Below are 12,500 nucleotides of genomic sequence, written 5' to 3'. Positions count from 1 at the left end.
TGCTGGTGTAAACAATGGGGAAATGTGAGGAGCCTTTCAACCTGTGACGTCACGCTACTTCCGGTACAGGCAAGGCTTTTTTTATTAGTGACCAAAAGTTGTGAACTTTATCGTCAATGTTCTCTACTAAATCCTTTCAGCAAAAATATGGCAATATCGCGAAATGATCAAGTATGACACATAGAATGGATCTGCTATCCCCGTTTAAATAAGAAAATTTCATTTCAGTAGGCCTTTAACACTGTTACAAATATGCGCCACACTGTGAACCCACACCAAACAAGAATGACAAAACACATTTCGGGAGAACATAAACACAACATAAACACAACAGAACAAATACCCAGAACCCCTTGCAGCACTAACTCTTCCGGGGCGCTACAATATACACCTCCCGCTACCCCCTACTAGCCCCTCCCCCCCAACCCCGCCCACCTCAGTGGTACCTTTTTTCCATTTACCGTAAAATGTTGTAAAAAAAAAACCAGCTATATTTTACAGCAACATTTTGTAACTGTAAAGATTTTACTGTAAAATCAACAGTCTACCTAAAACAATTTATATAATTAATAATGAAATCCAGAGGCAAATTCATACATGAATCACTGTTAAAAGCGGCCCTCTGATGGCAGCCATAACTGCCATGTGGCCCTCAATGAAAAGGAGTCTGACATCCCTGCTGTAGCCTCTCTTTGCCGTGCCAGCAACTTGAGGGTTGCAGGTTCGATCCCCGCTTCCGCCATCCTAGTCACTGGCGTTGTGTCCTTGGGCAAGACACTTTACCCACCTGCTCCCACTGCCACCCACACTGGTTTAAATGTAACTTAGATATTGTGTTTCACTATGTAAAGCGCTTTGAGTCACTAGAGAAAAAGCGCTATATAAATATAATTCACTTCACTTCTTTCTTATCTGCTCTGCCTTCTTGGTTTACGCTGAAAGTGAGTAATCCACACCTGCTGTATCAAACTCTCATAAACTACACTCACAGAGGTCACTTGATTAGACTGCACTTTTTTTTTTTTTTTGTTCCCCGCAGGAAGCAGTGGTTTGTGGGTAATAGGTTTCGCCGCAGTGCTCTTTACATTGACTGGCGAGTGAAGGCCAGATGTGTGTGTGTGTGTGTGTGTGTGTGTGTGTGTGTGAGTGAGTGAGTGTGTATGTGTGCTTTATTCCCCCTAACAAGTAAAGAAGAAAAAACTGTAAAATCAGCCGCTGTAGCCACATAGTCTTAAATGTGTGTGTTTGTCGCAGGGTGAGGAAGAATTGTCTATAGGGTGTGTGTGTGTGTGTGTGTGTGTGTGTGTGTGTGTGTGTGTGTGTGTGTGTGTGTGTGTGTGTGTGTGTGTGTGTGTGTGTCTTACTGTAGAGCGGCGACATGAATCATGTTGAGTATCGTGACCAGTCAGCCATCGCCGCCGGTCTATTATAGCCGTAATCCTCCTAATGAGCTTTTTACCAGACCACGCTGAAGGAAACCCGCTATAAAAAAAAACGCGCTCACGTCGTCCACTTCACCTTATCCACTATTTTGTTTGAAAATTAGAAGGGGGAAAAAAAAACAACAAACTGCTGTATTTACTATCAATTTTATTTGCGTAGTTACTTTGGATGGATGACCGTCACGAAACACCGACACGGTATCAGTACAGCGTCAATGCAGGTAGTGAGTGTGCCGCACACTCACTGAGGCTTCATTTGCCCGTCACTTTAAGTTAGCATATGTGCAGTTTATGTGAGCCAGGATGCACTCGCGAGACATTTCCTAAGGAAAGGTTGAGCACTGGACTACTTTCTTGAGAACCGTATTTTTCGGACTATAAGGCGCACTTAAAATCCTTTCATTTTCTCAAATCGACAGTGCGCCTTATAACCCGGTGCGCCTAATGTACGGAATAATTCTGGTTGTGCTTACCGACCTCGAAGCTATTTTATTTGGTACATGGTGTATTGATACACTACCGTTCAAATGTTTGGGGTCACCCAAACAATTTTGTGGAATAGCTTTCATTTCTAAGAACAAGAATAGACTGTCGAGTTTCAGATGAAAGTTCTCTTTTTCTGGCCATTTTGAGCGTTTAATTGACCCCACAATTGTGATGCTCCAGAAACTCAATCTGCTCAAAAGAAGGTCTGTTTTGTAGCTTCTTTAACGAGCTAAACTGTTTTCAGATGTGTGAACATGATTGCACAAGTGTTTTCTAATCATCAATTAGCCTTCTGAGCCAATGAGCAAACACATTGTACCATTAGAACACTGGAGTGATAGTTTCTGGAAATTGTACCATTAGAACACTGGAGTGATAGTTGCTGGAGTGATAGTTGCTGGAAATTGGCCTCTATACACCTATGCAGATATTGCACCAAAAACCAGACATTTGCAGCTAGAATAGTCATTTATCACATTAGCAATGTATAGAGTGTATTTCTTAAAAGTTAAGACTAGTTTAAAGTTATCTTCATTGAAAAGTACAGTGCTTTTCCGTCAAAAATAAGGACATTTCAATGTGACCCCAAACTTTTGAACGGTAGTGTAAGTGTGACCAGTAGATGGCAGACACACATAAAAGATATGTGTAGACTGCAATATGACGCCAGTATACAACACCAAAACATTAAATGTTCTTGTGGAAGTCGCTTCCTAGCAGCTCCACTGTAGACACGGCACAAGAGCCAAGCGTGCAGGTTTAACAAAGTTTTAAAGGCCTACTGAAAGCCACTACTACCGACCACGCAGTCTGATAGTTTATATATCAATGATGAAATCTTAACATTGCAACACATGCCAATACGGCCGGGTTAACTTATAAAGTGCAATTTTAAATTTCCCGCGAAACTTCCGGTTGAAAACGTCTTTGTATGATGACGTATGCGCGTGACGTCAATGGTTGAAACGGAAGTATTCGGACCCCATTGAATCCAATACAAAAAGCTCTGTTTTCATCTCAAAATTCCACAGTATTCTGGACATCTGTGTTGGTGAATCTTTTGCAATTTGTTTAATGAACAATGAAGACCGCAAAGAAGAAAGTTGTAGGTGGGATCGGTGTATTAGCGGCGGACTGCAGCAACACAACCAGGAGGACTTTGAGATGGATAGCAGACGCGCTAGCCGCTGACCTCACCTTGACTTCCTCCGTCTCCGGGCCGCCGACCGCACGGATGATCGGGTGAAGTCCTTCGTCGCTCCGTCGATCGCTGGAACGCAGGTGAGCACGGGTGTTGATGAGCAGATGAGGGCTGGCTGGCGTAGGTGGATAGATAATGTTTTTTGCATAGCTCTGTGAGGTCCTGTTGCTAAGTTAGCTTCTATGGCGTCGTTAGCAACAGCATTGTTAAGCTTTGCCAGGCTGGAAAGCATTAACCGTGTAGTTACATGTCCATGGTTTAATAGTATTGTTGATTTTCTGTCTATCCTTCTAGTCAGGGGTTTATTTCTTTTGTTTCTATCTGCATTTAAGCCCGATGCTATCACGTTAGCTCCGTAGCTAAAGAGCTTCGCCGATGTATTGTCGTGGAGATAAAAGTCACTGTGAATGTCCATTTCGCGTTCTCGACTCTCATTTTCAAGAGGATATAGTATCCGAGGTGGTTTAAAATACAAATCTGTGATCCACAATAGAAAAAGGAGAGAGTGTGGAATCCAATGAGCCAGCTTGTACCTAAGTTACGGTCAGAGCGAAAAAAGATACGTCCTGCACTGCACTCTAATCCTTCACTCTCACGTTCCTCATCCACAAATCTTTCATCCTCGCTCAAATTAATGGGGTAATCGTCGCTTTCTCGGTCCGAATTGCTCTCGCTGCTGGTGTAAACAATGGGGAAATGTGAGGAGCTCCACAATCTGTGACGTCACGCTACTTCCGGTATAGGCAAGGCTTTTTTTATCAGCGACCAAAAGTTGCGAACTTTATCATCGATGTTCTCTACTAAATCCTTTCAGCAAAAATATGGCAATATCGCGAAATGATCAAGTATGACACATAGAATGGATCTGCTATCCCCGTTTAAATAAGAACATTTCATTTCAGTAGGCCTTTAACTTAAAGTGTAAAAGCCAGCATGTGTGATGGTATGGGGGTGCATTAGTGCCCAAGGCATGGGTAACTTACACATCTGTGAAGGCACCATGGGGAAGCGGGCGTGGCCTGCGGGCCCGCCGCAGAACGGGGTGTGCCAGGACCGGCCTCGAAGACAGCGACAGGTGATTAGATAACAAGGGCCATCTACGCACCTGTCGCTGTCTGGCACACCCCGTTCCGTGGCAGGCCTGCAGGCCACACCCCCCTCCACACACCATTATTGCTGAAAGGTACATACAGGTTTTGGAGCAACATATGTAACGTCTTTTACATCGACGCCCCCGTGTATTTCCGCGAGACAATGCCAAGCCACGTGTTACAACAGCACGGCTTCGTAGTAAAAGAGTGCGGGTACTAGACTGGCCTGCCTGTAGTCCAGACCTTGTTCAAAGGAAAGGCCATGTAACACAGTGGTAAAAAATGCCCCTGTGACAACTTTTTTGCAATGTGTTGCTGCCATTAAATTCTACGTTAAACGATTATTTGCAAAAAATAACAACGTTTCTCTGGGTGAACATGAAATATCTTGTCTTTGCAGTCTATTCAATTGAATATAAGTTGAAAAGGATTTGCAAATCATTGTGTTCTGTTTTTATTTACCATTTACACAACGTGACAACTTCACTAGTTTTGGGTTTTGTATAAGTCATTGAGTATTTGTGGAATCTGCGTCACATCTAGGCTATCATGTCTTACAACTTGTTTTGTAAGACATCTGGATGTAGAACTTTATCCACGGGTTGTTTACACTAACAGATGAAATGATGGATAACGGTCTTGTGTTCATTTCATGCCAGGTTGGAGTTTCAGCATGGGCTCCGCTTACCAGTTCCACAGCTGGAGAGTGTTTGTGGTGGTGTGTGCCTTCCCCTGCGTCTCAGCCGTGGTCGCCCTCACGTTCATGCCGGAAAGCCCTCGATTCTTCCTACAGGTGAGAGAGCGGCCACACCCGCGTGACCATCGCTAGGATTTAAAAACATCGCCCGACTCTCGTCTAGATGGGCAAACACGACGAGGCGTGGATGGTCCTCAAACAAATCCACGACACCAACATGCGAGCCCGCGGAGAGCCGGAGAGAGTCTTCACCGTGAGTCCCAGGGTGCCCCCTCCTGGCCGCGACAAGACCGGACTGACGAGCGTGTCCCCCCCTGCTGCAGGTCAACCGCATCAAGATCCCCAAGCAGCTGGACGAGCTGGTGGAGATGCGGAGCGAGTCCACCAACGCCGCCCTCAAAGTTCTCATCAAAGTCAAGACAGAACTCCGGGGGTGAGTTTCCTTTTAACTCTGTTACTCTGTTTTTTATGCTGTTTCTTTCTTTTTTTTGGGGGGGTAAGGTTTGGGATATAAACAAAAAATATTTTGACATTTAGGGCAGACAACAGATATATGATGTATGTGAATATGACGTAATGGATAGGAATGTCTAATGCTGGATGTCAATTTAAAAAAAATAGACAAAAAAATTAATTAATAAATGTACAGTACAGGTCAAAAATGTGGACACATTTATTTATATATATATATATATATATATATATATATATATATATATATATATATATATATATATATATATATATATATAATATACTGTATGTATATATATAATTTACGTGTATGTATATATATATATATATATATAATATACTGTATGTATATATATAATTTACGTGTATGTATATATATATATATATAATACATGTATATATATATATACATATGTATATACATATATATACATGTATATACATATATATACATGTATATACATATATACACATTTATATATACATGTATATACATATATATACATATATGTATATATATGTATGTGTATATATATATATATATATATACATATATATATATATATATATATGTATGTGTGTGCGTGTGTATACATGCATATATATGTATATATATATATATATATATATATATATATATATAAATGTGCAGTTATATATATATATATATATTTATTTATTTTTTTTGGCCTCTACTGTACATTTTTATATATACTATATATATATATATATATATATATATATATATATATATATATATATATATATATATATATATATATATATGTGTGTGTGTGTGTGTGTATATATATATGTGTGTGTGTATGTATATATATATGTGTATATATACTGTATATATACAATATATATATATATATATATATATATATATATATATATATATATATATATATATATATATATATATAAATGTGCAGCATTATACAGCAAAAATGCTGTATAATGGACTGTATTTATATTATTCACATGTGAATAACATAAAAACAGTCTATTATAAACATTATTCACATGTGAATAACATAAATACAGTCTATTATACAGCATTATTCACATGTGAATAATATAAATACATTATACATTTACAGTACATGTACAGTCAATTAATGACGCAATATGTACATACAGCTAGCCTAGATAGCATGTTAGCATCAATTAGCTTGCGATCATGCACTGACCAAATATGCCTGATTAGCACTCCACCCAAGTCAATCACATCAACGAAGCTCACCTTTGTCCATTTACGCACAGCATAAAAAGTTTGGTGGGCAAAATGAGACAAAGAAGGAGTGGCATAAAACACGTCTTTCTGTGGCAGCGTCGTAGAAAGTTGTACCTTGTAATCAAACTACGGCGAGTTCAAAGGCCGCTGAAATTAGGTCAAAACGGTCACATTTTGGTGAATTTACTGAGGATTTTGTGAGAGTGAAACGATACAAAAAGAATGCCTTTGTAGGTTAATAATACTAACACAGACACTCGTCAACGTGTTAGCATATTTGCTAATGCTAACGACGCGAGCTTCATTACATTACGATCGCACGTACAAATATGCATGAAAACACTTGACAGACATCACACGTGACGGTTTAGTAAGTATAAATAGTTTTAGTTATATTGTAAAACTTACAAACATTGCTTGGAGTGATGAACAGAGAATCATATGAGTAGAAAAAGCAATGGACGGCGAGAAGACGGAACGGCACTTCTACTTCCGGTTGAAAGCTCTCAAAAGAAGAGCACTCGTCCAAAAGATGGCGCCATAGCACAAACAATAAAACACCTTTTCAGTGTCTCTGCGTGTTTTAAAAAAAACAAAACTATTTGCGGTATGGCCGTCAGCGAAGAAAAGTCCATAAAATAGCCGCACCGTTTAATAAGCCGCATGGGTCAAAGTGCAGGAAAAAAGTAGCGTATGTACACACGCGCACAACTACTGCTACTACTACGGAGGAATAATGAAGTGATAATCATGTAATCCTACAGTTTGTGGACAAGGTGAGTCTTAGGTTCAACGCATGGAATCATGACAAGCGTTGTCTTGTCTCAGATCTGGTCCACGTTCATGAGATGCTTCGACTACCCCGTGAAGGACAACACCAAGAAACTGGCGGTGGTTTGGTTGACGCTCTCGTTCGGGTAAGCGCTCACGTGGTGTTTATTGAGCATGTTGACATGCAAAGGTGGGTAGTAAGGCGTTCCATGTACTCCAATATGTTTACTAAAGTGACTTTTTGGGTGAATTGTTCTTGGTTGTTTGCTCAGTTACATTTTTCTAGGGGACAACATTTTTTTCACGCCCCCCCCTGAAGTTAATGTTTATGTTTTACCTGTATATCTATTACGCTATGGCCTCTCACGCCCCCCCGACACCTTGCGCACTATTAGAGCACTGTAATAAATGGGCTGTTTGCTCAGTTACATTTTTCTAGGGGACAACATTTTTTTCACGCCCCCCCTGAAGTTAATGTTTATGTTTTACCTGTATATCTATTACGCTATGGCCTCTCACGCCCCCCGACACCTCGCGCACTATTAGAGCACTGCAATAAAAGGGCTGTTTGATCAGTTACATTTTTCTAGGGGACAACATTTTTTCACTCCCCCCCCTGAAGTTAATGTTTATGTTTTATCTGTATATCTATTACGCTATGGCCTCTCACGCCCCCTCCGACACCTCACGCACTATTTAAGAAGAACTGCAATAAAGGCGCTGTTTGCTCAGTTACATTTTTCTAGGGGACAACATTTTTTTCACGCTCCCCCTGAAGTTAATGTTTATGTTTTATCTATACATCTATTTCACTATGGCCTCTCACGCCCCCCCCCCCCCCCCCCCCCCGACACCTCACACACTATTTGAGAAGCACTGCAATAAAGGGGCTGTTTGTGCAGTTACATTTTTTTAGGGGTCAACATTTTTTTCACGCCCCCCCACACACTATTTGAGAAGCACTACTCTAGTCTAAAGTAACACTACTCTTACTTGACTACAAAGTTGGGCTACCCTACCCACCTCTGTTGACATGTGACTTGAACGTTTGAAGACCTGGTTGCCGTGCGCAGGTACTACGGACTGTCGGTGTGGTTCCCCGACGTGATCAAGCACCTCCAGGCCGACGAGTACGCCTCCAGGGTGAAGATTCACAACAACGAACGCATCGAGGACTTCACCTTCAACTTCACCCTGGAGAACCAGATCCACAGAAACGGGGTGTTCCTCAACGACAGGTAAGCATGACTGTGTGTCCACCTGACACCAGACTAGCACGTTGAGTTGGACCGGCCCTAGGCTTTTTGTGGCCCCTAAACAACACAGTGTTTGTGGCCCCATTTCGGTGTTTGATATTACTCGTGTAACATATGCAGTCACACTTTTCCAGCAGATATATTTTGAACTTTCAGCTCACTTTTCATTACATTTAGGTTCGAATTAGTTAAATGTTGAATATCAATATGAATATTAAATACAAACCTAAATGTTAAATTTAAATCTAAATATTAAATATAAATCTAAAAGCCGCATTTTAACATTAAATCTAAATTTTATATCTAAATCTACAGTAAATGTAAAAGCTAAATGTTCAATAAAAATCTGATTGGTAATTATAAATGTTAGCAAATATAAATGTTGGATTTCACATTTAGCTTTAACATTTAGATTTGTATTCATCTAAATCTAATAAGTGTTAAATGTAAATGTTAAATATAAATGTTAAATATGAATCTTAGATTAAACATTTAGCTTTAACATTTAGATATATATTATCTAAAAGTTAAGATATATATATAGTTATACATTATATAAATGTTAAATATAAATGTTAGATTTAACATTTACCTTTAACATTTATATTTATCCAACACATTTTAAATTAAATGTATGTTAATGTTCAAGCTAAATGGTAAGTATAAATGTTTAGCTAAATGTTAAATGTAACATTTATATTTACCATTTAGATTTAACATTTAGCTTTAACATTAAAATATATTTAATTAAAAATGTGTTAGATAAATCTAAATATAAACGTTAAAGCTACATGTTAAATCTAACATTTATACTTACCATTTAGAGTTAACATTTAGCTTTAAAATTAACATACATTTAATTCAAAATGTGTTAGATAAATGTAAATATAAATGTTAAGGCTAAATGTTAAATCTAACATTTATACTTACCATTTAGCTTTAACATTTATATTTAGATTTATCTAACACATTTTTGATTAAATGTATATTAATGTTAAAGCTAAATGGTAAGTATAAATGTTTAGCTAAATTCTAAATCTAACATTTATATTTACCATTTAGATTTAACATTTAGCTTTAACATTAACATACATTTAATTAAAATTGGGTTAGATAAATCTAAATATAAACGTCAAAGCTAAATGTTAAATCTCACATTTATACTTACCATTTAGATTTAACATTTAGCTTTAACATACAGGTTTATATTTAACCTTTAGATTCAACATTTAGCTTTAACATTTATTGTTAACATTTAGATGTAATATTTAGGTGCTAGGTGGCATGTAGGTGCTGGTACCAGCAACTCATAGAGTGCTTTATACGAATAAATAAATAAACATGATCAGGTTCTCAATCGTATTTCAAAAAACAGTACTAAAAAAATAATAATTGAAAATCAATCAATTAATCAATCAATCAATCAAGGATTATTTATATAGCCCCTAATCACAGATGTCTCAAAGGGCTGCACAAACCACAACAGGGCAAGAAAGAACGCAACCTAATCGGAACTATGTGAAACCCTGAAAGCCAATTAAGAACTGCAATACCAATTTGGCATTAACTGAATATGTAAACAAAACACAATAAACAGGCAAATACTATGAATTTTTTTTTTATAGGCACTGTCTATTTGGGGAAATGTTTTGGCTACAATTTAAACCTAAACAGTCGGGTTGTTTTGAAAATACATGCGTAAATCTGACACGATGACGGCGTTCAAAGCTATGCTAAATTAGCAATAATCTCTTTGGTCTTTTGAATGGAAACGACCTCATTGAATGAAAGTTTTGCAGAAACAAAGTATAGTTGTATCCATCAAATTAGAAGGAGCAGACATGATGACCACAGTTGTCAGGTTCAAACACTGATGACATCTATTAAAACAGTCAAGAAGCAAAGAATCAAACAGATACAGAATTCAATTTGGCTCAGTGAGGAGAAACATGTACATCTGTACCCTTGCACAGTGTCATTACGCTCTGCCAAAACATTGCATGCCTCCTTGTTTTATTTGGACCTTCCCTGACCACATGGCAACAGCTGCTTCCAAAGGGACGGGGGTCGTAAACAGCCATCGCCTTTGATTACTAAACAGTTCAAAAGAAAAGGTCGGTTCAAAAAAGAGGTCGTAAAAGAGTTCAAAAAGAGGTTCGTAAAAGAGTTAAAAAAAGAGGTCGTCTGGAACTTGGGCAGATCGTGCCTTCGCTCCGCTTTGTAGTTCTTGGGTTAAAAGTATATATTTTTGTTGATTACAATACATGAAAGAAACAGAAACACCTTCATGTTGCTTCCCCCCCTACACAGTGGAGTTTTACAAGCCTTGGTAGGTTCAAAGACAGCTTTTGTCTTCTTGCCGGGAACTCATTGAAACACAAAGTATTGTGATAATTTAGATACAATTATTCTGACAACAGTGACACTAATGATGTGACCCTAATCATGTGCGCCCCCCCCCCCCCTCCCCCTTAGTCTTTGAGGCCCTAAACTACCGCATAGATGGCACGTGTCAAACTCAAGGCCCGCGATTGCCTGAAAAGAATGTGCATCAACTTTATTTCATCTTTATTGACTACTGTATCTACATTTTGACATATAAAAAAACATGAATGCATGCAAATGCAGCTCTTAACTCAATTTTATTTGATGCAACCAGCTACAGTAGGAAAGGGTGAATCTCGCATGTAAGGAAAAGGAGGGGTTAAGGATTTTGCAATGCAGTCTGCTGGAAATGAGGGAAAGCTCCACTCCACAAGTTGTAATGGCGGCTAAAGTGGATAGTGCACTCCCGCATTTCGTCATGTTTCATGTGTCAGGTAAACCAAATAGTGCCTTCTCAATCCCGTTCCTACTGTATTTCTTGGCTTTGTGTCATTCAAACTAGAGATGTCCGATAATGGCTTTTTTGCCGATATCCGATATTCCGGAAGAGTTAGTGCTGCAAAGGGTTCTGGGTATTTGTTCTGTTGTGTTTATGTTGTGTTACGGTGCGGATGTTCTCCAGAAATGTGTTTGTCATTCTTGTTTGGTGTGGGTTCACAGTGTGGCGCATATTTGTAACAGTGTTAAAGTTGTTTATACGGCTACCCTCAGTGTGACCTGTATGGCTGTTGACCAAGTATGTCTTGCATTCACTTGTGTGTGTGAAAAGCCGTAGATATTATGTGATTGGAGCGACACGCAAAGGCAGTGCCTTTAAGGTTTATTGGCGCTCTGTACTTCTCCCTACGTCCGTGTACACGGCGGCGTTTTAAAAAGTCATAAATTTTACTTTTTGAAACCGATACCGATAATATCCGATATTACATTTTAAAGCATTTATCGGCCGATAATATCGGCAGTCCGATATTATTGGACACCTCTAATTAAACCCTTTTTCTCATGAAAATTCTACACGAGCTGAAATTACATTTTTGTTTCCAAAGCAGGTTTTCCATTATTTTGTTGGTAAACAACGATAATAATTTTTTTTTAAATGGAAAATGTGTAATATTATCATGACGCGGCCCTCCTCTGCGATGTGGCCCACCATGAAAATGGGTTTGACGCCCTTGGCATAGATTGTTTATAGATAGATAGATAGTACTTTATTGATTCCTTCAGGAGAGTTCCCTCAGAAAAATTTAAATTCCAGCAGCAGTGTACAGAATTGAGATATAATTTAAAAAGTAAAAAGTAAATAATGGGGGTATAAATGGAAACAAAATAGAAAAATATTACAATAAGAATAAAAATATAAAGCAACAATGAGAATAAAAATATAATAAGAATATAACAAGAGAAACTAGGCAGTAGTGACCATGTTGTGAAAAAGTATTGCACTGTTATGCCCACCCGCT

General features: G+C 38.5%; 1 protein-coding gene across 6 annotated transcripts in view; it reads left to right on the top strand.

Annotated features, from left to right (window-relative positions):
• LOC133656365 (synaptic vesicle glycoprotein 2C-like) overlaps nucleotides 1-12,500 on the top strand; it is a 104,387-nt gene that overhangs the window by 59,553 nt on the left and 32,334 nt on the right. For all 6 annotated transcript variants that reach the window (XM_062057431.1, XM_062057430.1, XM_062057429.1 and 3 more), the window contains 5 exons: nucleotides 4,880-5,013; nucleotides 5,081-5,170; nucleotides 5,241-5,351; nucleotides 7,460-7,548; nucleotides 8,476-8,640. In XM_062057431.1, the coding sequence (XP_061913415.1) occupies nucleotides 4,880-5,013; nucleotides 5,081-5,170; nucleotides 5,241-5,351; nucleotides 7,460-7,548; nucleotides 8,476-8,640 (589 nt within the window). The remainder of the gene's footprint in view (nucleotides 1-4,879; nucleotides 5,014-5,080; nucleotides 5,171-5,240; nucleotides 5,352-7,459; nucleotides 7,549-8,475; nucleotides 8,641-12,500) is intronic.

Source organism: Entelurus aequoreus, linkage group LG08, assembly GCF_033978785.1.
Source record: "Entelurus aequoreus isolate RoL-2023_Sb linkage group LG08, RoL_Eaeq_v1.1, whole genome shotgun sequence".
NCBI classification, from domain to species: domain Eukaryota; kingdom Metazoa; phylum Chordata; class Actinopteri; order Syngnathiformes; family Syngnathidae; genus Entelurus; species Entelurus aequoreus.
This window is presented reverse-complemented; position numbering and strand designations above follow the sequence as displayed.